This window comes from Eucyclogobius newberryi, unplaced genomic scaffold (genome assembly GCF_026437365.1).
Source record: "Eucyclogobius newberryi isolate DKJ021-1_F unplaced genomic scaffold, fEucNew1.0.hap1 SCAF_5, whole genome shotgun sequence".
Taxonomy (NCBI): domain Eukaryota; kingdom Metazoa; phylum Chordata; class Actinopteri; order Gobiiformes; family Gobiidae; genus Eucyclogobius; species Eucyclogobius newberryi.
The window spans coordinates 19268313-19293890 of record NW_027316167.1 but is presented as its reverse complement, the minus strand read 5'-3'; the positions used below and the strand labels follow the sequence as shown (position 1 = coordinate 19293890).

Here is a 25578-nt window from a genome sequence, read left to right as displayed (position 1 = left end):
ACAAGCGTTTACGTTACGTTTACTTTGAGATTATTTGGCTTAATTTTAAACCCTACAAAATCCTATCATACATCATGCTTCTTTTATTTAATATTCATTGAACTACTCTATAAGCCAGAGCTTCTCAGACCTTTTTCTGGTACGACCCCCTTGGGAGATTATGTTATTTTTCTTTGGTGTTTTATGGCAGTTGGAATTCAAGTGTTACATAGACTTTAGACTTTCTCCACTATTCTCCAGATTTTACTCTTGGTAATTCTTCTCCCCTTAATATAGACGTTGGACAGTAGAAGTTAGACTGCTAGAAGTCTGGCACAATATAGACGTTGGACAGTAGAAGTTAGACTGCTAGAAGTCTGGCACGGTGTCTCGTTTGCTTTGTCACTATGGCTTTGTGACATGATCTTCTTCTTTGCTGTTTTATGGCGGTTGGTATCCAAGTGTTACATTACCGCCACCCACTTTTGTTGTACGAAAATTAGAAAAAAATAAAACAAATTAGACAAAGCGTGTCATCAGTTAAACGAGAGAACATAATTCATAGCACCCCTCATCTTTACCTGGAGTCGTTTGCCTCGCCTTAAAAAGCGCACTTCTTAGCTCAAACAAACGGAAGGTCAAGATCATCTTGAGTTGAAGGCTGGTGCCTAATCAGCTCAACATTCTACGCCACGTTCTTCGCACAACTGCATGAACTTTCTTGTGTATTCAATGAGGGCATCCATAGTGTGAAGAACCTTTATCTTTTTAAACGCCTTATTTCTTGCCCTAATAGCTTTACAACATGCTTCATTCCACCACAGTACTTGCTTCTTATGACCACCACCATTGCTCTTTGGAACGTTGCCTTCTGCTGACTGTGTGATGAGTGAGAGTATTGCACTATTTAGTTCATCCACCTGAGTCAATCCTCCATATGACCTTGCAAAATACAATTTAAAGAGTCAAGTGTTAGCTCACCGCATGGGTTATAAAGTTTAACCACAGTAACAGTATCATTACTAAACCAGACTCTAACAGCCAAAGCCTCAAGCGTTTTACTCACATTGACAATAGCGTAATTGAGGTCATTTCAAATAAACATAATGCCTCTGTGACAGCACAGAACCCTAACCCTAACCCTGTCACTTACTGGTTTGATCAGAACAAGAGCTTTGAGAATTGACCCCTTTAATGGTTACTTCTGCCTCAGCAACATGGAACACTGATGCTGCTCGTCACACATCCTGCAGTGTCCCAGTGGATTTGCTTCAAAGGTCACAATCCATCCTAAAACATTGGGACAGTCATCTTAATGAGCAACATGTCAAAACAACAGTAACATTGTCATCAGTTTGTCTTTGATTATTTGTCTTTGATTGATTGTTTGTATTGTAATTTGATCAAATAAATTGGATTGATGAATTTAGAAGGCCAGAACTGATAGTTAAATTACTTTTTATGGTTTCTTTTCCATGTCATTAAACCAATGTCAGGGCTGGGCAAGAACAAATAAAGAATAATAACCATTTTGTTTGTATAATCACTGTTACTAGCTTAATTGTCTATTGATCATTTTCCATACATTTGTAAAATAAAAAAAATATTTTCCCCACTTCCCCTGTCGACTGTAGCTTGATCTTTGGGTTTTTATAACTTTCACCATGTGTTTCTATGTTTTCACCGTATAAACCGTAGCTCACTTTCCTTTGCTCTCTTTGACTCTCAAGTTGAGTTTCGTCTACTGTTAGTTCCGGTCAAACAGGAAGTTACCAAAATAAAAGCGTGGGGGGGGGAAATGTGTCACCCCGCATTTTGAGAAGCTCTGCTATAAACAATTACGGATTTAGAGACATTTGTATCAGTCTGACGTTTTAAATATACAAAATTATTATATCAGTACCGAGGATCTCTGCATGGTGGTGGTAGTATAGGTGAAGAGAGTGAGCTGGGTGAGGAGGGGGTCCTGGTTGTCAGCTGGTTTTGATGTGAAGCAGTGAATAAGGTTACAAAAGCACCTTGAAACATCGTAACCACGTAACGGTTAAACAATATTACATAAAGAAGTGTATTTTTGAAAGGACTTTTCCGAACTGAGAGGTGAGTCATGTTAAACATTTGGGTTGAATAACTTATTAGCTTAAGTTGTGGTGCTAGTAATATTCATCTATTCATCTAGTCTATAACAAAATGTTGTATAGTTGTCATAAGATTAAATATATTTAACCTGCCCTAAATCAATAACCCCTGTTTTTGTTAAAGCTACTCATGTTATGTATTCTACTTTAAACAATCAATGCTGACAGCTTGGTAGGATTTACTTTGACTTTCAAATTTCAAATGTTTTTTATTTAAATTTTGTTGTAGCTGATTGTAGAAAATAGTTTACAATGTTGTATCTTAAAAATACCTAATGTCTGTGATTAAAGGCTTCAATCGGACACCTAACAAAATGTCTAATGGCAGGGATGGTATGTGTCTTTGAATATATCTCTGCTGTCTACTCAATTTCAGTCCAAGCTAAACCATAATTTATTTTCTAAGCTTGGGATTTACCCAGGTATGAGACCAAGGATCTACCCAACAACAATGTATTTTCCGAGGATGAACTCCTTGACATCATGTACAGTGCCTGTGATGTCAACAACACAGGTAGGCCTATTATTACATAAACCTAATCCTTTTTTGCCTCTCAAATGGCTCTCAATGACTTAATCTGTCTTCAGGGGAAGTGTTGGTCTCCTCTATTGTACAGTATCTGCGGACAATGACAGTTCAAAGTCCAGACCAGGAGCGTCTCACTGCTCTACAGCTTCTCCTTGATCCTGACTCTGTGGATCCAGCTGTGAGCAGAGAGACCTTTCATTCCAAAATGAGAGAATGGATCAGTCAGTGCAGCCAAGACAGGTATTTTACGATCTCTAAAGTTTGGGCTAAAGGTTCAATAAAAGCTTTTATGTTTCCACTAACCTCTCTCTCTCTCTCTTTTTTTTAGTTGCGATGTTGATAGTAGTCTTGTCTCTTGGCCAGACATGCCTAAAACCCTTGTAAATGGTAAGCTATTTTTATTGAGTTTATGACATTGATCCAATCTGTATTAAACAAAGTGGTTTCTCTTCAGGGCTGGATTTTTCTTCATCTCAAAGCAAAAGTGCTTCTTCAGAGAATCACTCGTGTACATGGTCAGAGTACGTGATTTTCTATATATTTCATTGATATGCTTTTGTAACAATATAGACATTTTGAAATGCAGCTCTAACTGCAGTGACGGAAAAGACCTGCTACACACAGTCGCTGACTTAAAGCAGGCTCACCGTAAACTGAGTGAACAGAACAACAGCCTGTTGAGAGCGGTGGCCCAGTGTGAAGATGTCAACCTGCAGCTCACACTGGAAGTCACAGACCTGCGGGGAAAGCTCACAAGGCAAACAGTTTTATGCCTGATCTCTGTTTACTTTTTTTAGTTCTCAAAATGTAGCAATAAACAATTACGATTCTGTTTTATTTTCTGTTTAGCGCCCAGCGGTCAGCAGTAAGAACTAGATCTTTAACCCAAGAACTGGAGGAGCTGCGTCAAGCGTTCAAAGATGCCCAGGAGCGAGCCAGTAGAAGTCAGAGCAGCTGCACCAAACTTGTCATTATCCTCTTATTTTAAGAAATGTTTCTTCAAACGTTGTTGCACATTTGAATAACATGAATCTTTATTATCTTAGAACAAAGAGGTTGAATGCCTAAAAATGCACATCAGGAGACTGGAAGACAAGGTAGGTCCTTTTTTTTTCTTTACAGTAATAAACTGCTCTAAGTGCTCTGTTCAGGCAAATAAAATCCTGTTTTTCTTCACAGAATGAGAAACTTATATTTGAAAGGACATGTTCAGAAGACAGCATCAACAAACTGATCAAGATTAACTCTGAACTCAGGGTAGGAACATTACCAGATTCACACAGTAACATAGTATGTGTATGTGGTCATTTACTAGTACATATTACAATTTGAATGCACAGGCTGAACTTGAGGAAACCCTGGTCATGTTGACAGCGAGAGATAAAGAAATGACAAAGGTTTGTACGACTCTGTAACACAAAAGCACCCGCCTGATTTGACTAAACCAAACAATTCCACTTTCAGAAAGACATTATAATGGATAAGATGAAGAACTCTCATGTTGAAAATCACAGCATCATTGAGGTGTGTAAACAAAGCCCACTTTATTTATAGTGTGCAATATTGTGCATGCTGAATATTACTTTTTCTCAATGTCATCACAGGGCTTACAGTCAGAGCTGATGAGATTACATGACAACTCACAGCAAGTTTTGTTGAGGTAATTGTCCTTTGTGTAAAGTGTATGTTAAAGTGACTGTCTTAACCTTTTCCTGTTTCTTAGATATGACAGGCACTGCATCAGTTCACATAATCTATACAGTCGAGAGCCTCCAAACCACCGCTCTTTAAAGAGTGAGATCCAGGACACACAACAGGTACAAATTGTTATTTACTGTATTTTCTGGACTATAAGTCGCACCGGAGTATAAGTCGCAGCAGTCCAAAAATGCATAATAGAGAAGAAAAAAACATATATAAGTTGCACTGGAGTATGAAATGTGGTTGTTAGTGTGAAAATAACAAATAATATCACATTTAAGTCGCTCGTATAAGTATAAATATAAGTATAAGTCGCACCCTGCCCAAAACAATGAAAAAATTCAGTATTTTCTTTCTCACAAATGAACATGCCTTTTTTGAACCACGGCTCTACATCATTAGCACCATCACAAAACTCTGGACGATATCAGCCTGCCAGCCCTTCACAGTGAAGACATCCACAATATCCTCCATAAGATCAAGACTGCGGAAATATCTCAGCTTCTGCAGAATAAGCATCCTGACAGAGTAAGCGTCGCACCAGTACACAGTGCATGATGTATTTTCTTACGCTGAAGTGTTTTTGTCTCAAACAGGACTCTGCTCATGTTGAAACACAGGAAAGACCGTTAACTCATCGCCATCAGCAACAGGCCAGCATCAAGCAGCAGCTCGTCAATGTGTATGTGAGAATTTACTTCTCCTCTTATGGTAATGGGCTGGTTTTGGTTGATGTTAAGCTCGCACTCTGAGATACAAACTTTACTCATAAAGCAAGTGTCTGGTCCTGTCAGTGTATTTACAGGCATCTCCATTACGTAAGTGAGAGAGTTACTATCCTCTGTGTCCCCGTCTGTATCTGCCATAAGTGCAGTTTTAGTGCCCCATGGTAACTGCCGACATAACATTGTACAATAGAGATGTTTATAAAACAATGTGGTGTTTTCAGGCTGCAGGAGCTGGAGCTACAGAAGTGCGTGTGGGAGGAGAAAGGCGAGAAAGTGGAGGAGCACCAGAGAGCCAAGGACAAAGACACAAAACAAAGTCATCCTGAGACTCAGACGACTGTCAAGGAGGCCAAGAAGGTGGCTGTGGTGAACTGGTGGAAAGCTCTCAGTGTGGAGAAGGCCAAAAGAGGAACTAACAAAGTGACTCCTAACCAGGATCTCTCACAGACACAAGAGAAGCTTAGAGCAGCAGAGCAGACCATCACTGATATGAGGGAGCAGGTCTGCCACCTGCAAGCCTCACTACGATCTGCTCAGAAGCTGGTCAATGAACAAAAACACTGCAGCCCTGTTCTTTCTGTAGACAAGGAAACTAACACTGAGCCAGAGGAGAAACCACTGGATCCAACAGGTAAAGAACGGAGGGATGTAGCTGTAGAGACTGACCCTGTGGAGCTCACAGGTACAACAACGTCCCAACAAGAGAACGTCAATATTCAGCTGACCGCAGACCAAGCTTTGCTCACGCTGAAGAAGATGGAGGACATGGTGAACAGTGCTCTGGATACGGCCAAGCGAGTAAAGGAGAGCGAGCAGAGGGTGAGTCGGGTGAGGCAAAGGATGGAGAGCATCACTAAGAAAGTGGAGGAGGCTCTGGGTCGGACCGCCAGCACTAAGCGGCAGCTGGACCATCTCGAGGCAGATATCTCCGCTCAAACACAAGTAAGTAATAATTATATCACATTACCTGGGATTCAAAATGTAACTGTCCGGTTTGACCACATTCACACAATAATTTGACTTTGTAAACTACATGAAGGGGGAAAAATTCCTTCACTGAACCTGCAGCTTCATCTAGTGGTACAAAATGTTATTACAGGTTGTCTTTGTTACATATGCCTGCGTTCAATTTTTTCTTTTAATGCAAGAAACATTTTGTGAAAAATACATGTTTAATTGTTGTCCATTATGTAAATGTTGTATTTATGTTGATTTAACAAGACGCTCTTGCAAATGTGTGGGAAGTCACCATTTCTTTGTTTATGTGTACAGCTAATAGATCCATGGTGTTCAGTGACCACAATACTGATTCTAAATTACAATCCAGAAGTACTTTAATGTTTTTCCTAAATGTCTAGGCTGCTCTGGAAGACCCTCCAGGTCCCACTCCATCAGGTGATCCAAAAGCAGACAGTGAAGAAGACAGTGAAGACCTGACAAGTGCTGCTCCTATAGAGGAGCACAAAGACACTGAGCCCGTCACCCAGGCTCTGCCTCCTTCTGTGATCCCAGACCTCATGGAGCAGCTTAGTGAGAATGGTGAGATGACTAAAAACACTGCTTAGAAGGAGAAGATGGAAAATAATTATAAATACCATTAAAGTAAACTTTATATTAGAGTCCCTATGTATGCAAGGAATTGCTGTTAAAAAGCTGAAAGTACCCTACACTACTACTTCTACTACTTCTTCTTCTACTACTACTACTTCTACTACTACTACTACTACTACTACTACTACTACTACTACTACTACTACTACTACTACTACTAGTACTTCTTCTTCTACTTACTACTACTTCTACTTCTTCTTCTACTACTACTACTACTACTACTACCACTACTTCTACTTCTTCTTCTACTACTACTACTACTTCTACTACTACTACTACTACTACTACTACTACTACTACTACTACTACTACTACTACTACTCATGTTTTTAATCCAACCACAAGGTGTCAGTGTATTGTTTATGTTTATGTGTTTATGTGAAAACTGAATCATAATTACAATACTTTCAGACACCTTTAAAGTGAATTTACTAGACCAATAGTGTTTGCACAAAATGAAACAGTGAATCCCCTGCTGGAGAAGCACAAGCCTATATCTTCTTTGTTTATTATTGCTTCCTGTCTAAAGTTTACTGTGAGGAGTTATGTTGTTGCAGGCTTTTACTAATCATGAGACAATGAGAGAACAGTACGTGTGTGCACGCTGTGGAGCTAGAGGTGAAGATATTGAATTATGGATATTATTGTTAATGTTGTTTTGAGAAGAATATCGGATTTATTGATTATAATTAAAAAGTAAAACATCCAACATTCTTGCTAATAGAGCTGAAATGAAACATACTACTGTAATGTAAGAAGTCCCGTTCATTTTACAGTCCTTTGGCATTTGTTTGATAACACATTTAAAAACACATTTCTGATTGATTTCCAAAATATTTTCTGAATATTGTTATCAGGACACATTATTTTTGTCAATATGGCATCCCTCTTTTTAGAACGTTGCCTCTGTATGTGGCCAGTGGCATGGGTCTGTAAGTAAAACATCTAAGTCTGTGAGAGTGGAGGCTTTCATCTTTTAACCATTCCCCGTAAAGAGATGTTAGCATTCCAGTGAAAACATTGAGCCTTTTAGTGCCACAGGGCATTTTCACTGTGTTTTTACTGCCATCAAGTCCAAACTCTGTTTCCATAAATCCCAATAACTGCTACCACACCATTATGTTATACATATATGGTATGAGATCAAATCATTTGCCTCTATATTACCTAAATATACATTTGATTTAGTATAAAAATAGTATGTGCACACTTGACAAATATCTCATATTGTAAACATTTTTCATGGAGTCTTTTATCACTTTATGAATCTGAAAGGGTTAAAGCTAAACTGTTTTATGTCCTGGGGCCTGTGTGTGTGTGTGTGTGTGTGTGTGTGTGTGTGCGCGCGTGTGTGATTGGCGCGTGTGTGTGTGATTGGTGCGTGTGTGTGTGTGTGTGTGTGAGATTGGTGTGTGTGTGTGTGTGTGTGTGTGTGTGATTGGTGTGCGTGTGTGTGTGTGTGTGTGTGTGTGTGTGTGTGATTGGTGGTGGTGGGATGGGCTTATGGTGCTGATTGTCAAATGCATTATTATTATTACATGTCAGTTATTCCCAACCTTTTTTCTCTCAAGTACTCCTTGAGCTTTATCTCACACAAATACCCACTAACATGGGTGCTATAGCCAAATAAACTTAAGTTTACTAAAGTAGTATTATAGTATTAATAGTAATTATTGCAGTATATGTTCTTGTTTTAACAATATTGGTGTACAGAATGCTCTCAAACCTTCTTAAGTAAAATTTACTACAAAGATTTTTAGATTTTTTTTCCCATCATCATTTCAAACTATTCAAGTGCACCTTAATTTAAAAACTGAACCCATTCCAATTAAGTCCTTGTGTACCCCCAAGTCTCTCCTTACCCCTGGTACCCCCATATATTTATGAAATTTGAATCTCCAAAAAGTGAAATTCTAAAAATCATCACAATTAAATCTGTTAAATCCCTGTGTGCACTTAAAGTCCTTATGACACATTAGACTACACCTTTCAGTAAATTTAAGGGAATAGGATATATATGACAAAACTGTTACTTGGGCCAAAAACCATTCAAAGCATAGAATAGTTAGGATTTGACAAATAATTACACCTTATTAAATTATTGTCATAAAAAGGTGACAAAAAGCTAACTTGTCTCTGCATTTTTGATGAAATGGCGCTGGAGGTGGAGGTATCACTACTCCCTGAAATTTTCAACTTTTATTTATCAAATTGTCTTCACTAACTGCAACTTGACTGATGTAAAACTATGACAATTGTTTATCACAGAGACTATTTCACCACTTTGCCCTGCGACAAGTTGGCCACTGTCCAGGGTGTACCCCGCCTAAGGCCCGAAGTCACTGGGATAGGCTCCAGTCACTCGCGACCCCGAAAGGGAACAAGCGGTAGAAAATGGATGGATGGACTATTTCATCAAACAACGTCATAATTCTGGGTTTAAACTCTCCTTCAGAAATCAAATATCAGGTCAACTTTGTAATCAGGAAGACAGAAGCCCTAATGTGTCCGAGGAGTGCGTCCTCAATAGCTTCTGAAGTGTGCATTTAAACATCTTTTTGTTCTGTATCTTAGTTTTACTGTCAATTATAGCGAGAGCAACTACACCAGGAAACACAATAGCCTTTCCTGGGGCCAGGAGCTTTCAGCAGTGGCTCAGACCTGCACCAGTTCAGGAGGGTTGCTAGGTTATTGTTGCCGTTGGTAATGGAGCTAGCAGCTTTTTTTTATTTTTTGTGATCCTTTCTGAAACCTATTATCAATTCACCACTAAACGTATTAATTGTCTAACTTGATGACAGTGCTAGTTCATACATGTAAAGTCTACTCTGGATATTTCTCATTGTGTATTTGTGTCTAACATTTTCGTTTCATGATATTTGCATTGAACATGTCTTCCCTGTTAAATGCAAATCAACTCACCAGCGCTCTCTGTTCTGGCTCTAACAGGTGACACAGGACGAAGTGAGCTCGGGCAGCAGGTAGGAATACTCTTCTTGGGTTGTTTTGGGCTGCTTTTAAATCCCAGACTTATAACATGCTCCATGTAATTTGGTTGCGCAAGAAAATCATCTGATACTTTTGTAATGCATGCGTCTTTGATACTTAATTAATTTGTTCCAACTGTGATTTCAAGCATCATCGGATCTTACTTTTAATATTTAGTGTTCCCTTTCTAACGTTTCCATGTGAGCCTTTTAAATTATTAAAATTGTATTGTACGAACAATATTAATATTTGTCCTCTTTTACCTTTTTGCCTTTTGTTTCCTGGATTATTTTCGAGCATACTTTGATTTGTATATCGCTAATTCTTCATATTCCCATTCGATCACCTTCTGTTATTATGCACCTCATTGTACAAAACATGCACTTTAATTTAATTTAATTGTCTTAATATTTTTGAGGGACTGTGACCAAGTAATTTCTCACATGGGATTATTTTTTACGTTTAAAAAATGTTTTGCAGCCTCTGTTCTGCAGCAAATGACAGAAAACAACAACATTCACAACAAGAGCAGACACCACAGACACTACAATACCCACACACTCAACAGATCACAGCCAATGACTAAAATCTTTCAGGGGACACATGGGTATTTTTATTGTGTAAATAAAACCTGATGGACATGCTCTTCAAATGTCACTACAGTGTAAGTGCATTACAGCTGGATTAATCGTTTTGTCTAAGTTTACATGTTCTTTGCGCCAGATGCAATCTAGTTATTTATAAATGAGGTATACTGGCTTGTGAGTGTATAAATACTGTAATAAAACACACTCGTCAAGTTAAACAACTAGCGAAAAGATTAGCCAACATTTATTACCTCTTGAGTCTATCTCGTCATATCTCATCATCTTGTACAAACACGCCCCTTTCTAAAACCCCCTTAATAATCTTCTACTCATTGATAAACATTAGCAAAACATTCTCACTCAAAACAACATGATTTTTCATTTGCTATCTCACACACACACACACACACACACACATACACACACACACACACACACACACACACATACACACACACACACACACACACACACACACACACACACACACACACACACACATACACACACACACACACACACACACATACACACACACACACACATACATACACACACACACACACACACACACACACACAGACACACACACACACACAGACGCGCAGCCCAGCGGCCCAAAGAGGCAAACAGAGCCCTTCTCCTTAAATGGTCAAAGCTCCCAAGAGTGAAAGAGAGGCTGCTGCCGAAAAAAGACAGGGAACGGAGAGGACGAGCGGAGATGGAAAGAAGGAGAAGACCCCAATATAACTGGATTTTTTTTAATGCACAAAAGATTTAAGGTTTTAAGCGCTGGAAAGTTGGTTGTCTGCAAAGAGACGGTGTGTGTGTCTTTCGGCGCTAGTGGTGGAGTCAGGTAATATGCATGTCTGTTGTAGATTGTTTCAGGTTATACACTTTATTGACGATAGCATTGTTGTGAAGACTGTTGATGTTTGCGTGGGACTCACGGAGCTCACTCCCTTTTTAAGCACGTTACAAATCATGCATAATGGAATTTGTTCTCAGATGCTCTTGTTTCTCAAACTCCTCTCATGTTATATCAGCCTACTTCCTCTTCTGCTTCAAACAAACCAAATTTTAAACAAATCTGGCATGAGCGAGCGAGGCTTATGTAACAGAGCAGGGGAGGAGGACACCGGTCCCTGCATCTGGGAGCACAGGCAGCCATGAGGACTCCAGTGTTTGGTTTGAAGGACACAAAGTTTGTTGGTGTTTGTTCATGTTCAAGAAGCCTGTATAATTAGTCATTTGTACCACACAGTTTTGTTCTCCCTCAGGAAATAATGTAACCGATACAATTACTGATACGCTGCAGTATTTATCTGATGCGCCTCCAGGGGAACATGCACACAGCAAGGTGCACTGTTTATGTCCAAGGCCTGATCTACTCACTCTGTTCTGCTTGATTGGAAATGCTACGTTTTAATCAGAACAGCTCGTTGTTTAGTAAATCAGTTGTTTAAAATGCACTACAGCCGTTAAGTTTAAAGTTTGTTTTGTATCTTGTTGAATATACATGCACTAAGCTAGTATGGATGCTTTTATTTATTATTTAATGAGGACAATGTAGTATGAAAGTTATTCCTCAAGCTGGTTTGGTTATAGCCTTTAAGAGATGTTGTCTAATGCCTCTAATTAGGTTGTCTAATGTCTTACTATAATAAGACAACAGGCTGAGAAAGATGAACATTTCTGCTCTAATATGACACTATTCTTGCACTCAGGAAGTGTCCAGGCTGCTCGCTGGGAGATGCTTAAATAACCCACTTCCTCCCCTATACAGTCTGTCTCCACTGACTTGTCATGTTTACTCTGATACTTAAAGCATGCAGTGAATGTCTTCTTTCTACAGTAAGTGGTTGGTATGGCTTTAAAACAAACCCTCAAAACCAGAAGATGATATTTGTCAGATGGTGTTATTTGGTCTACTTGAATCATTTATTTTATTTTCTATTATTTGGATGCATACACTCATATCAGATCAACAGCACATTTTCATCCTATGTTTTTCTTACATACAGCATTGTGCAAAATCAACTTTTATCAAACTTTTAATGTTGAAATGATGTACCCTCGTCATGACTTGCTAAAAGTTGTATTCAGATGGATTTAGGATATGTTTGACTAATCCCGTCATGTATTTTAATATTTTCGCCTGCCCCTTATCGTCGCCCAAAGAAAAGAGACACGCACAAAAAAGAATAGACCAGACCAGAAAAAGCAGGAAAAAAAAATCTATTTGTAAAGGAAAAAGGCAGTGAAAGGTAACAACAGAAAATGAAGGCACATTTTGTTTAAAGTAAGTGTCCAAGTTTGTCCAAAGTCCTTTATCCCTTTTTAAATTATGTCCAAATGTGATCCTTACCATTATGTTTAGTTTCTGTCACAATGTCAGTCCAGTTGGTACAATTTGTGTCATTCATTTTTTTGTGATGGCCTTTTCCCTGCAGTATGTATGTATGTTCCACAGGTATCTATTCAAATTCTGAGGCCCAGATACATTGTTAGTATTATTATTACAGCGTATTTATACAGCACTTTTCAACCTTCAAGGCACTCAAAGCGCTTTGTTCTGATTTCAAGTGGGGCGGCTCAAAAATTGTCTCTTGGTCACTTGACAGCCACAGGTTTTCCAGCAGCAAGTATTTTTTCTGTGAATATTGAGCAATTTGACATGCGAGCAGGCAGTTTTATGTTATAGGACGATGTGAGGGGCATTTCACCTCAGCAAGCAGCAGATTTCAGTTCAGCAGTTTTTAACAGAAAATCAATAGACTTGTTCCTATGTTTTACTCATTTTGAATCAGTATTAAGGTTTACAATGAACAAATATGAAATAATCATCTTCATATGTTATAGTTTAGTACTAAATACCCCCAAAAAGATGAATATGTCTTGTTTAAGTCCTCACCGTGGTATTCATACTGACATTACTACTCCCGAAGGATTGTTCTATTTTTAGTTATGTTTACAGTATTGCTCTTAGTATTTATACATTTCCTTTTTCAGTTCCTCTCTGCCCCCAAAATAATTTGAATATCTTTTGTATGTAGGGCATTTTCCCTGATTGTATGGTGCATTTGTACTTGCAGCCTGAAGAGGCAAAGACCCATTTATGGTTGGGATCGCTCAAATATAGTGATCATCTCCAAAAGTCTGCTCCATCCTCTTCTGTTTTCATCTTCCCCCACACCCGCTCACGGGCCCCTCTGCTGCCCAACATGCCCACCCTGCCCGAGGAGGAGGAGGACTCACCTGAGGAGATGGACAGTTCCTCGAGCTCTCCCTGCACAGTGAGTGTTGTTTGTTTTTAGCAGAAAGCATGTGAGTGCAAGCAATATAAGCAATTTGACTTCAGAACCGCTAAATGAACCTCCACTACAATAGTCCACTTTAGTATAAACATATTACTAGCATTTTATTACATTGTGTCATAGAGATTACAATGTTCCTCTTTTGCCGTTTGCAGTTTACATATCAAGTGGTTGTTTTGAGTATCTAAATTTAGATTCTCTTCTGGTTTAATGTTCCCTGGTGAACCTCTCTGCCCAGAGCACATTCAAAATGACTGAAGATCCTATTAATAACTTCAGTGGACAAATATTGTTTGTGCAAATATTTTATATGGTTTCAATAGGTGACCTTACCCAATTTAGTTTTATAGGTAACATATTATAGGAAATAAACGGGCCGTGTTGACGTCACACAGCCAGCTGGGGCAAAGAGTCCGTATTACTACACTGATTACATTTCCAACTAAATGTAACTGCATTTTAGTGAAAAGCAGTTACATTTATAAGATAAATGCATTTTAAATTGTACCAACAAAGTGTGATCCTTGTTTAGCTTTTTTTTCTCCCTTTTTTTTAGGTTTATCATTTTACTTCCTGGCTGTAAATGATGCAAACACACTAGGAAATTACCTAACAACCATTTTGTACACTGGGCCAAAACTCCACAATCAAAAGTCACAGATGTTTTTCATTTGACAAATACAAATATATGTGAACACCTTTTATTTTTTTGAACTAATGTTTAATGGGTCAAAAATATGTATTTTGTGTGTACATTATGCATAACCATGGAATAAGTCTGCTCCCTAGTGTGCATTCATACATTTCTTGAGTTCTCTTCATATAATTTTCAACTTTTCTCCTCAAATGGCTTCTTAATTATTTATAGATACATCAGGTATTAACACACCAAATAACGTCAACATTGGAAAATCATAGAAATACGCACTTTAATCTTGATGAAACACTCAAGACTTAGAGAATGTTGCTCTGATATAACATAATAACACAAACTTGTTTCTGTAGTCGACACCAGGAGACAGTCAAGCTCCCACCATCATCTTTCCAAAACAGGCCACTGTCATTGTTCAAAGCGACCGAGCTCTTGAGCAAGCCAGGTAACACATTTTCTGTCCCATTCCTGCAACTGTAAACTCAAACCAATGTAATGTTTCATGTTTCACTTTCTTCAGACCGCATAGTCCAAGAGCACGGGTGGCCAGAACCTCCTCCAGCGGACCAATTACCACAGTCGGTGAGCAGTTATTTAAACCTACTGTGCATCCATTTCAGGTGGTAATAAACTGCTGTGGTTAGAATTAGACTTGATTCCATTAGCAACTAAAAGCATGGATGCAGAAGAGGAAGCAGGTCCTGTAAATGCAAAAGAAGCCTCAGTTTCTCCTCTGTCTTTCCTCTATCCCTCCTCTGTCCCTTCTCCTCTGAAAAATACATTCATCCCTTATATTTTATTTCAGGTGAGACACTGCAGGTAAATATGATAACATTTTAAAAAATCTTAACAAAAAATGTCCTAAAAATTTAAAATGCTGATTCATTTTTTGGAGTTAAAACTTGAATAAAGAAGGCAATGAATTAAATAGCAACATATCCTTTTGTACAATGTGTCAGTACAGTACAGTAAAGTACAAAAATGGAAAGTTTGATGTATGTAGGTGCTACTTTAAGGGCTGAGCTTTATGTTCTTTCGCAAGAAAAGTGCATTTTAACAAAACTCCCTTTGTAAAAAACTCCCCTTTACAAGTCAAATCTCTGGATGCAAGTGGATTAAAATAAAAAATGTTTAGGTGCAGATTGGACAATGTTGTTGTTTCCATGTAGTTGAAAGAATGAAATATAGAAATAGGTATTTGAGAGAATGAAATAGGGGGGAAAAAATGCTTGTTGTGACTTGTCTTATGAGGAAAGTGTATTATAAAGTTTGTCAGTAGAGCAAAAGTCATTGAAGATATAATAGTGAATGTTTTATTTATTTAGTTAATGTCATAAAATTTGCATGTATGTAACATGCTCTTCATTATTTGATTCACTTACTTCTCTATTAGTCCTAAAATGACACCTAATTACTTTATTATATAATTTCCTTTCCTTTGTACATGTGCTGATTTAAGTCTTCCCAATTGCCTAAAGCAATATTATGATTTGGTTTTTCGCCCTAAAATCAGGAGGCACCACATCACCTCAGTCTGAGTTTGGTCATTCCTGTCCCAAACGATGATTCAGTGTTGTATTCGCGTCCTCCCACATATTTCAAATGTTTTCAGTACTTTTGATGTTGGCTTTTTCCAAACGGTGGAAGACAGAACACTCTGAACGAAGCTGATTACCTGATTATTTTGGCCCCTTTTCATACGCAATAATTTTCCGCCGTGACATTTTAGAATTGGAAATGATCCTTATTCCTTTTTAATGGCTACGAAACAGATCAGATTTTATGTTTCAGAACCTGCTGTACAATTGCTTTGAAGTTTAAGGTATAACTTTTCTCAAGTGGGAGGTTTGCTTCCTGTATGTCTCCATGGCGATGTTATTGCTTTGCCTGGCATGTTCCACAGTATAGTGAGATCTGAAAAGTGACCCCGAACACAGCAATGTTTTTCCAGGTATTTTTGAGCTGGATACATTTTCACATCTCCATGGAGACAAGCAGATAGCAGACCCCCAGCCAAAAAAGTTACATAGTGCACGTTAAAGTCTAAAATCATACTGTGGAGAATTTTTACACTTAATGCTAAATGATTGATTTTGTTTTCTAGTTCTGTGGAAGTTTAGTGAAGTTTCATGGCTCGTTTGAAGCTGTAAATTCTATGTCATTTTTGTTTGTTGTTTCAGACAGTACAGGTAATGTAATCGACCTGGTGAAAGACGCGCTGCCGGAGACGCCTCTGTCCGAGGAAGACCGTAAAAAGAACCTGGACCTGTTGGAGCAGGCGAAAAGAGCCAGCGACCGCTTCCTGACCCGGCGCGGTCGTCGCTCCAGCAGCAGCCTTACAGACTCACCCACACGTGAGCAATGGCGCCTTCTCACAGCTGCACAATACAATACAATATAGGTGGTGATTGTGAGCTGGAATGGTCCGAGTACTGTACAGAGGAGAGTTATAGAGAACAGATTGTTTACTTGATTCCATAGTGGGCAAAAGCATTGATGCAGAAGATGAGGTGCTGCTTTAAATGGAATAGCTAAATGCAAACAAAGCAAATTAATAATTGTAACTTTTTCTGTAGTTACACATTTTTCACCACGTAAGGTTTTCATAAATACATACAAATGGACATTTATGTGTAAATGTTTTCAAGAATTGCACATATTTGCTGCAAATAACCTCAAATAGGGATTTTTAGATGTGTGATATTATTTCAGTAAACTTTATCCAACAAAACATTGCTGTTAAAATTAAAACTGCGATGAATTAGATATCAACAAATCCTTTTTTAACGATCCATCAAAATCTTAAGTACAAGATTGGAAAGTAAATCCACAGATGCACGTGGATTAAATGAAATAATACAACATTTTACAGTGCAAAATGGACAATGCTGTTGTTTCCAGGTGAAAGCTTATACATATTTTGAGATAAAAAGAAACAATTCCTTTAGTGTCTTGCTTATAAATATGTTTTTTCCCTACAGGCCTCTCTCCAACCCCTACTCCAACTCCTTCGTCTTCACCTGGCCCCTCCAGAAGCAACTCCCTCACTGTGGCTCCTCATAGTAGTGTGTGCCTCACTTAAAGCCAATATTGTCTATCATTAACATGAATAAGATATGTGGTCTTCTCTTTTTAGGCGTTAGCCCAGTTGATCTTACCCAAGCAGGTCCTGTATTTGCTCAAGTAATTATCACTATACACCTTCATATTTCTTCTTTTTATTTATATATTCACAATTGAAATAACATAGCTGTCTTCCATAGCATCTGGACATCCCTTCATCAAGAGAGCAGCCTAGTGCGACACATGATGAGGTCAGTCTCCATGTGTAGACAGTGATTTGATGTATTTTCAATTTAAAAAGTCACTCCCATATAGATTTTGAATTGACTGATTAATGTGTCACACTTTTACTCAAATATGATGTGTATGTTGCCTGACGAGCTAGACTCCGGTTGTATGCTAATATTTAGGGCAAATTCTTCTTGTCATAAATCTATTTTAAACTCTATTTTTGTTAACTACTGATGTGCACTTGGAAATATGTAAGCTGTCTATAGAGTATGTTAATTCAGGCCTTAATTTTTGTAATCAAAGGCAGCCCGACCACTGCTGGACTGGAAACCTGTTGAGAAGAGAAAAGTGTCGTCTGGGACATTAACGCCACGCTTCGCACTTCCAAAAGGCAACTGTGATCCGCCAAAAAGCCCCAAATCAGACAGAGAGACCAGTCCAGGCCGAAATCTGAACCAGACTCTAGCAACGGGGGTTGCAAAGCCCGTCCTAAGACCCCCAACCCAGCAGGCCCCGTGTACAGCTGAGATCAAAACCATCGGGGCCTTCCCTCCTCTCATGAGAGCTGTGTCCTGGGACACTGTTGGCAGTCTGAAGCCTATAAATGGTGCACCAAGTTTGCCCCCGACGACAGAGGACACTTTCTCTGACAATTCCCGTGATACTGCTGTCAATAACTCCTCAGGTTACAAAGATGTCCCGCTACAGCCGGTCAGCATCCAGAAACTGTCCAAACTCAGAGAAGTAAGACATTTTAACAGTGTTTTCAATCAGGACTTGGCATTGGTATTTTTGCTCTTTTGGCTTTTACAAAAGTCAGGAATGTTTTTTTACTATCCACATTAAGTTAGTTGTGAAGTTTTTACGTAGAATCTATAATATAATATACACTCCCAGCTATTAGTATAGTTAAAAGTGTATTTTAGATTAATTTGATAGCGTCAAGTATGTATTCTCATGTCACATACACAACAACATTTTAGCCAGGACTAGTTCTCAATGTCTGTCACCAGTTTTTTTTTTTTTTTTAATATATCCTAAAATATGACTTGCTTTTGCTACTTCACAGGAGCACAAGTTGATGAGAAACCAGAGCATAACAAAGTTGCCTGAATTGAGTGAATCTGCTGAACAGGAAAAAGGTAACAGTCATGTGTTTGCCCGCGGTGCACTGAGACAGTATGTACAGTAGGATGTGCTCTTCCTGAACCAAAATCATAATGTTCTGCCCTCATTCACCCATTTACTGGCAATGAAGCAATACAACATGCAGTGCTGTTTACATTTTGAAACAGTAGGTGGAGTTGTAGCAAATAAGCAAGGAGATAGTTAGAGAATAATGATGATTATCATACGGGTTTTTCTCCATTCAAAACACTGAATTGATTGGGAATAGTAAAAAATAGATTTGCAAAGGTTAGTTATGTTATCTAAACTTGCCACTTGCCACCAGTTTGGTCAAGTGAATGCACAGGATAAACACAAACATGTCAAATAAAAAATAATAGATAAAACGATTCAAGTTCTTTAATTTCTCAGGAGGTCCCCCAACATCTCCAACAGTGACCATATGTGATGAGTCTAAGGATAAATCTGAGGCCACGCCACATATTTCTGATGTGATGCTGCGAAAACTCAAACTTCACAGAGGTTTACCAGGCTGGTGAGTCATTCATGTTTTAAATGCATATCTCTGTTGTGCATCATACCAGTAATTTGTTAATTTCTTTTCTGTTTTTTTACCTCAGCGCTCCACCACTTACAGAGAAAGAGGTTGAGGTTAGTACAAGTGTTTCACAAATTATTAGATAAAACCATTTTGTATTAATGAACAAAGTGGTGGATTTGTTGGCATACGGTCGCACATGTGATTTTTTGCTTGAATTGAACATTAACCACGTGAAGCCTGAAGTTTTTAATGACTTGCTTTGCCGCCAGTGTTGCTCATTACACTACTTTTGGTTTGGCAGTGTTTTGTCAACAGGAAAGTGCTTTTCTGTCCCTGATCAGGCCAAAGAGACTGCGAGTGATTTCCTGTGGAGGACATGCAAACATTAGTGACGTAGTTGGGCTCAGGCGCAGCCCCACTGGGATGTTGAACAGTCAGAGGTCACATGTTTCCTCTGTCCCACGTTCAGAGCATCTCTTTGAACATCACAGACTGAAACACAAACAGATCAAGCAACAGAATGTAGTCTTTAAACGTACGAGTGTGACATTAAACTTATTTATATTTAAGTATTTTGATTATTAAGGACGATATAAATTAAATCGGTTGCAACCTCAATGGCACAAATTCAGTCCACGTGAGCATGTGTTTTACCGTGTGAGCGTTTTCTTTGGATGTTCTGATACCTTTGTGCTTTGCCATCACCAGCCAGTGATTTTAGCTCGACTTGATCTGCTGTTTAATGGCTACAACATTGTTCACTTCCTTCCTACAGAATGCATTTGTCCAGCTGTCACTGGCCTATCGCAATGACAACTACACTCTGGAGATGCGCCTCAAACAAGCTGAAAGGGAGAGGAATCTGACAGAGGACGACAATGAGAAGGAACTCGAAGAGTTTAAAAACGCACTCAAGGTCAGGACATGAAATCAGCTGAGCTTACAAATTGTGTCTACGATTCACACTCAAATGTCTCAAATATTTATCTTGTCTTAGTAGCAAGCTATGAGGGGCATTTAAAATATTGCAATATTGCTTTTGTTCTTTTCACACCAAGTATCACCAAAGAAAATATTTACCACCACGTTGGACATTTTTAGATCTAAACTGGTGCAAAACCAGGTCTGAAAAAGGACATGTATTCTACCTCTTATACTCAAACACTTGCCCAACAAAGGACAAAAATGTAGATTAAATTGACTCAAAATTCTATTCTGCAAATATTTGTCTGTGTCCAGTTTCAGAACCAAGTTGACACCGCAAATCGAGCACATATACAGCATTAGACGGTCACAATTACGCAAAAATTTCAGACTATGATTATTTTTCAACTCTAAACACCTGGACATTTTGAATAAAGTGTTGCGTTGAGGTTTTCTAATAACAATGAGTGTATATACTGTAAATATGTGATTTATATGTGTGGCAGATTACATCACCACAATGGCAGAACATGGAGCAACGTGAGGCCTACCAGCGTTGGATTGAAACGGTGTCAGTGCTGCGTCGATTGGCCACAAGACTCTCCAGCCGCGCAGAGATAGTGGGCTCGGTTCGGCAGGTAACGTTTTACATTTTATTGTTTTTTGATGATTTTCGAGGAGATTTGCACACATTTCTATGGTTAAGGTTTGGGTAAGGATGATTTAAATGGTTTGGGCAGCAGCAGTAACATTAACAGTAACTCTCAATTGCCTAATCTCATTTCACACCATGAAATAAAATGTAAAACGGTTCATAGCAATAGACGTTTCTCATGGGATTCAGAACTACATCATTACATCTGTCCTTCCACTATCCAGCACTAATGTTTTAAAAAGCCTGGATAATACATACATCCTGAAACAACAATTAAACCTTGTATTTGTTATTTAATTTGCCTAGAGGAGCTGAGCCTTTTTTGATATATATTATTTTTTGTGATTTTAACTTTTAATCTTTCATGTGCCAACAGGAAAAGCGTATGAACAAGGCGACGGAAGTCATGATGCAATATGTTGAAAATCTGAAAAGAACTTATGAGAAGGACCATGCTGAGTTGATGGAGTATAAAAAGTTGGCCAATCAGAACTCAAATCGTTACGGTGCCTCTGTTGACACTGGAGGTAAAAATCCTCCCCATTATTATTTAAATAATTTCTGTGCAATAACTTCTGTTGATTTGTCATTTGTTTTGTTTTCTAGATGATGGAGTTTCACGGTCAAGACCTATGTGTCAAAGTGGCAAAGTGAGTCCTAACTTTTTCCTATAATTACTGTATAAGAATAGTAAATTATTCAAGTTGTAGCATGCTGATCAAATTAATGAAATCATCATTTCAAGTAATATAATTGGGGTGTGAAAGTCGCAGTAATAATGTAATGTAATAATGTAATGTAATAATGTAATAATGTAATGTAATAATGTAATGTAATAATGTAATGTAATAATGTTTTCTTTATCCAACCCACTGTCCATATCATAACTTCCTCTGCTCTATGCTTCTGGCTGACACAGTTGCATGACCTGTCTCCTTTGCACCCACTCTTACGTAGGCGCTGCCCAGACGCAGGTTGAGTGTGGTAGTTGTGCCGAAGTTTCATCTCCAGAACCCCTCGACAGCCGGACTAGGCCCCAGCGTGGGACCTGCCGCTGGTGCCGCTCTTCCTGTCCTGGTATGTCTTCCTGTCCAGTGAGGAAGTTGATGACATATCAAGTACTGAATAACTGTGAAAAAGAAAGCTTTGCTGCAGATTAAAGGTTGTGTAAGACTTTTAAGTATTTGTGTAAAAACACATTATTCATACAAAGAGCTTGTGTCCAATTTCAACACACATTTTTAAAGCCAATGAAAAACATGTGAACTTATTATCAGCATAAATTAAACAATACATTATACAAAATGTAACTCTCAATAGAAATGTAGCCAAATGTCTTAATATAATACATCTACATTCTGTTTTAAAAACAAAATGTTTTCATTCTTTGCTCATTCAAATCTTTAATCATCTGAAATATTTGAACACATTAGGAGTTCTTCCATACATTTCTAACATTATCATTATTTTATCATCATCTATTCCCAGTGTGAAGCCAATGATCCAAAAGTCAGCCCTGTCCCCTTAGAAACAGCACAGCCAGCAACTGAAGGGTGAGTTTATTGGACTTATTGTTTTAAAATGCATTTTGCCGTTGATGCATTCTCAGGATCCACCTCTCATTCTTCAAAATGATTGTCCTTGGGCGGTTTCTTATCGAGCCGTTTTCGGTGACCTTTGGCTTGTTTTGTAACTTTCAGGATGTGTTTTTACAGTATCCACAGTATCCACAGTAAAAACAACACAAAAGAGACATAAAACATACTAGAGTCTCTCTTTACTGGAGTATGCATGGTCCCAATCCAAACATTTGTCTAAGACTTTGACAGAGGCCAGGAGTATGCCTCCAGTCATATCCTGCTCAGAATGTAAACCTGACTAAAGCTGCAAGAGTGTAAGAGTGCTTCTTGTAGCGTGAGCTACACTACAAGAAGTGCAAAGTGCCACCTTCATCTTCCTTTGTGATTGTTTGAAACAACTATAACAATATCTTCAGTGCTTTCACCCACTCAGCTGCAGATTTGCAGTTAAGTTCACTGTGATGTAGCTATTACATTTGGGACATGTCTGGAAATACTTTATGTGTGAGATAAGCCTCAAGCCAGCTCCTATTTCTGTCAAGTTTATCGTATATTATTGTATTTGTGTGAAATTGCACCCGGCATCACATTATGCAAATCAGTGCTCATAAGGAGGCACATCATTGCTATTCCTGTAACTCAAGTATTTTCACGAGTTGCTAACCCTTTTATTTATTTCTATATATAATTTATTAATACAAGGAAAACTCAATGAGAAAAGATATCTTGTTCGTGTGTACCCTGTTAAAATCAAAACACAGATTAAACAAACACAGGATATCCAAATAAAATGCCAATAAAACATCCAATAAAATTATCAATAAAATTAACGATTAATTGGATTGAATGTTTTATTAGATGTGTTGAAAATGTTTTCAAAAGTATTCATCTGGACACTTAAAAAAGATAAAGATAATCCTTTATTGTCTCCCATGGAGAAATTTGTCCTGAGACAGGGGGGTCACATGCTTTTACACAGAAGCAACATCACCATTTAGCAGAAATAACGAGCCTGTCACTACATAGTAACCATTTCACTGTCTTAAGCACACATATGAAGGCAATGAGGGGCAGCTCTAAAGCGGGGAGACGGAATGATTTGAAAGAGGGGTTGAAAGAGGCAATATTTGTTAAAAAAGACCATCCTTCTTTGAATCTAGCATCTGTTTACAACAGCCTCTTCAAACCTTGGTCAGGTAAGAAATTAAGACAGAGAACAATAGATTAGAACGATCCAATTCTAGCCTAACAGGTAAACAAGCCATTTCAGATAACAACTCCTCCCATCAGGCAGGATTAATCTAGCTCAGGACTGTATAAATTCTAGTTTCACAGACCAGTATCTTCAGACTGAAAATTACTTGCAGTGGGGAGTCAAAATGTCTCAACTTCCAAAACAGTGTCAAGATGACTATCGTACTCTTTTATTTGTAGCTTAAGATCATCTCTGTTGTTACAATAAATCCATTAAGACGTCACATTGTGCTACGCTTTGTAACAGATTTCAACCTCTCTAGGGTAATGATGCCCATGGTTAACACTTTTTCCTTCTTGAAACAATACAGAGGAAAAAGTGCTTCAGACCAGGAAGGTGTGGCAGCCAAGCCTTCAGTCAACATGGAGGAGCTGAGAGCCGAGATCAGAGCCGAGATCAAGGCCAAGATTGAGGAGGAGGCCTATAATAAAGGGTAAGTCCTATTAACGTTCTATCGTCCCCACATTTAAGACTCTCAATGAATGTCTGCCGTTATTAACTAGTTCTAGATGTGCTGAGGTCTTGGTTGGTACACGTTCAAAAGAAACATGCAGAATAACTTTTAATGTAAACTTTTAAACATAGACTGCAAGAGGGCCTGAAGCGAATTAAAGAAGAGAAGGCTGAGGAGGAAAGCGTTTCAGAGTCAGACATACTACCTCTAGAAGTGAAGCATAAAGATGAAGAAAGTGGGAAGAAAATCACACCAAACAGGTGGGTGCTGATGTTTTACCTGTAATGTGGCTAACATTACAAATGTTTTAAGCATTTGCTTCTTCTCTTCTCAGGAGCATGGAGGAGATCTTTGTTTGTCTCGGGCGCTTTTGTCCCAGAGTCTCTTGGAGCAAACGTCTTCTTTTGATTGTCCTAATGATTGTTCTCTTAATGTGTCTGGTCATAAGTATATTTTCCTTCTTCAAAAACTACTACACCCGCCGTGATGACACATAACCAAACAGGTTGGCCAAGTATGCGGACTGAACAGTACAAGCAAAGCCCCATGACAGGGGTGTCCGAACTTTAGCCCGGGGGCCATTGCGGCCCTCAGGCCTCCAGCTGAATTAGCCCAAATGGTACAGTGGCCCTGTCAAAGCTATGTTAAATCCAGCCATCTGAATAATGTATTGACCACTGGTCAGTGGCCCTCGCTGCCCTCCTCTTCAAATGTTTCAAAATGCGGCTCTTGGTGAAAAAAAGTTTAAACACCCCGGCCTTATGATATCATATCATCGCACTTATGGACTCACTTGAATACAGTTCTGGTTTTCCAGATGTGGCTTTTATAACTTGTTTATGGACTGAGAAGCCTTTTTCAAATAGGAAAGTTACATATTGTTTGTTGTCATGGAAGATTATCGCCAGGGACCAACTGTGTGATGAAATTTGCTTAATAATATATTTAAATAAGTTGCGTTCTACAACTATTCACCTGTGCAATTCTATTGTGACATAAAAGAGAGTGTACTGGGATTGTTTGTCTTGTAACTTGTATTTAAAAGTTTATTGTAAAGCACATTCCTGATTCTAATGTGCAATACACAAATGTGGGTGATAGTCATGTCAGCTATATTGGATTTTGTTTTCAGATCACTGAAATTGTTTTTCTTTTGGAAACATTAGAGGACAACATACTCCTAATCTAAGCACAAGTTTGCCTACTTTTGAGTTTTGTAATAATTACGTTTTAACACCACACCTTAAAATAAAGGTGCCTTAAACTATTGTGTAACTATTTTCTCAGATTGTATGACTTACATAACAAACAAATTGTATTGTACCTACATGTACTAAAGAGTTGTTGTTCTCCACTAATGATTTCCGAGCCATCATATTTTATTCCCAAATCAACTCCACTGAGTGTTGTTCAGCACTATTTGCACCATTTCCATCTCTTTGGTCTTGGGCAGTGTTTTTAACCTAGAGGATGTGGTCGTGTGCCAAAACTCATTAAAGCAGGCGTGGGATTCATGT

General features: G+C 38.4%; 1 protein-coding gene across 1 annotated transcript; it reads left to right on the top strand.

Moving 5' to 3' along the window:
* Positions 1-2708: 2708 nt before the first annotated feature.
* LOC140381106 (uncharacterized) lies at positions 2709-24683 on the top strand. The gene is made up of 36 exons (XM_072465129.1): positions 2709-2886; positions 2975-3033; positions 3101-3161; positions 3233-3403; positions 3496-3613; positions 3693-3743; positions 3826-3903; positions 3987-4043; positions 4111-4170; positions 4251-4306; positions 4370-4463; positions 4750-4875; positions 4944-5029; positions 5297-6017; positions 6434-6614; positions 9636-9667; positions 13357-13557; positions 14584-14675; positions 14751-14812; positions 16411-16584; positions 17212-17295; positions 17367-17413; positions 17494-17544; positions 17828-18268; positions 18594-18666; positions 19064-19187; positions 19273-19303; positions 19969-20109; positions 20624-20755; positions 21149-21299; positions 21379-21422; positions 21730-21849; positions 22261-22325; positions 23918-24040; positions 24193-24321; positions 24396-24683. Exons 1-36 carry the CDS (start codon positions 2747-2749, stop codon positions 24556-24558), a joined length of 4539 nt encoding a protein of 1512 aa, XP_072321230.1. The 5' UTR covers positions 2709-2746; the 3' UTR covers positions 24559-24683.
* Positions 24684-25578: the final 895 nt, after the last annotated feature.

What these genes read in the sequence shown, in the direction of transcription:
- LOC140381106 (XM_072465129.1), top strand. Translation starts at nt 2,747, where the DNA reads ATGACAGTTCAAAGTCCAGACCAGGAGCGTCTCACTGCTCTACAGCTT. An exon ending in TCACAGCAAGTTTTGTTGAG is followed by an intron (nt 4,307 to 4,369) that starts GTAATTGTCCTT and finishes CCTGTTTCTTAG; the next exon opens with ATATGACAGGCACTGCATCA. An exon ending in CAGGTCCTGTATTTGCTCAA is followed by an intron (nt 17,414 to 17,493) that starts GTAATTATCACT and finishes TGTCTTCCATAG; the next exon opens with CATCTGGACATCCCTTCATC.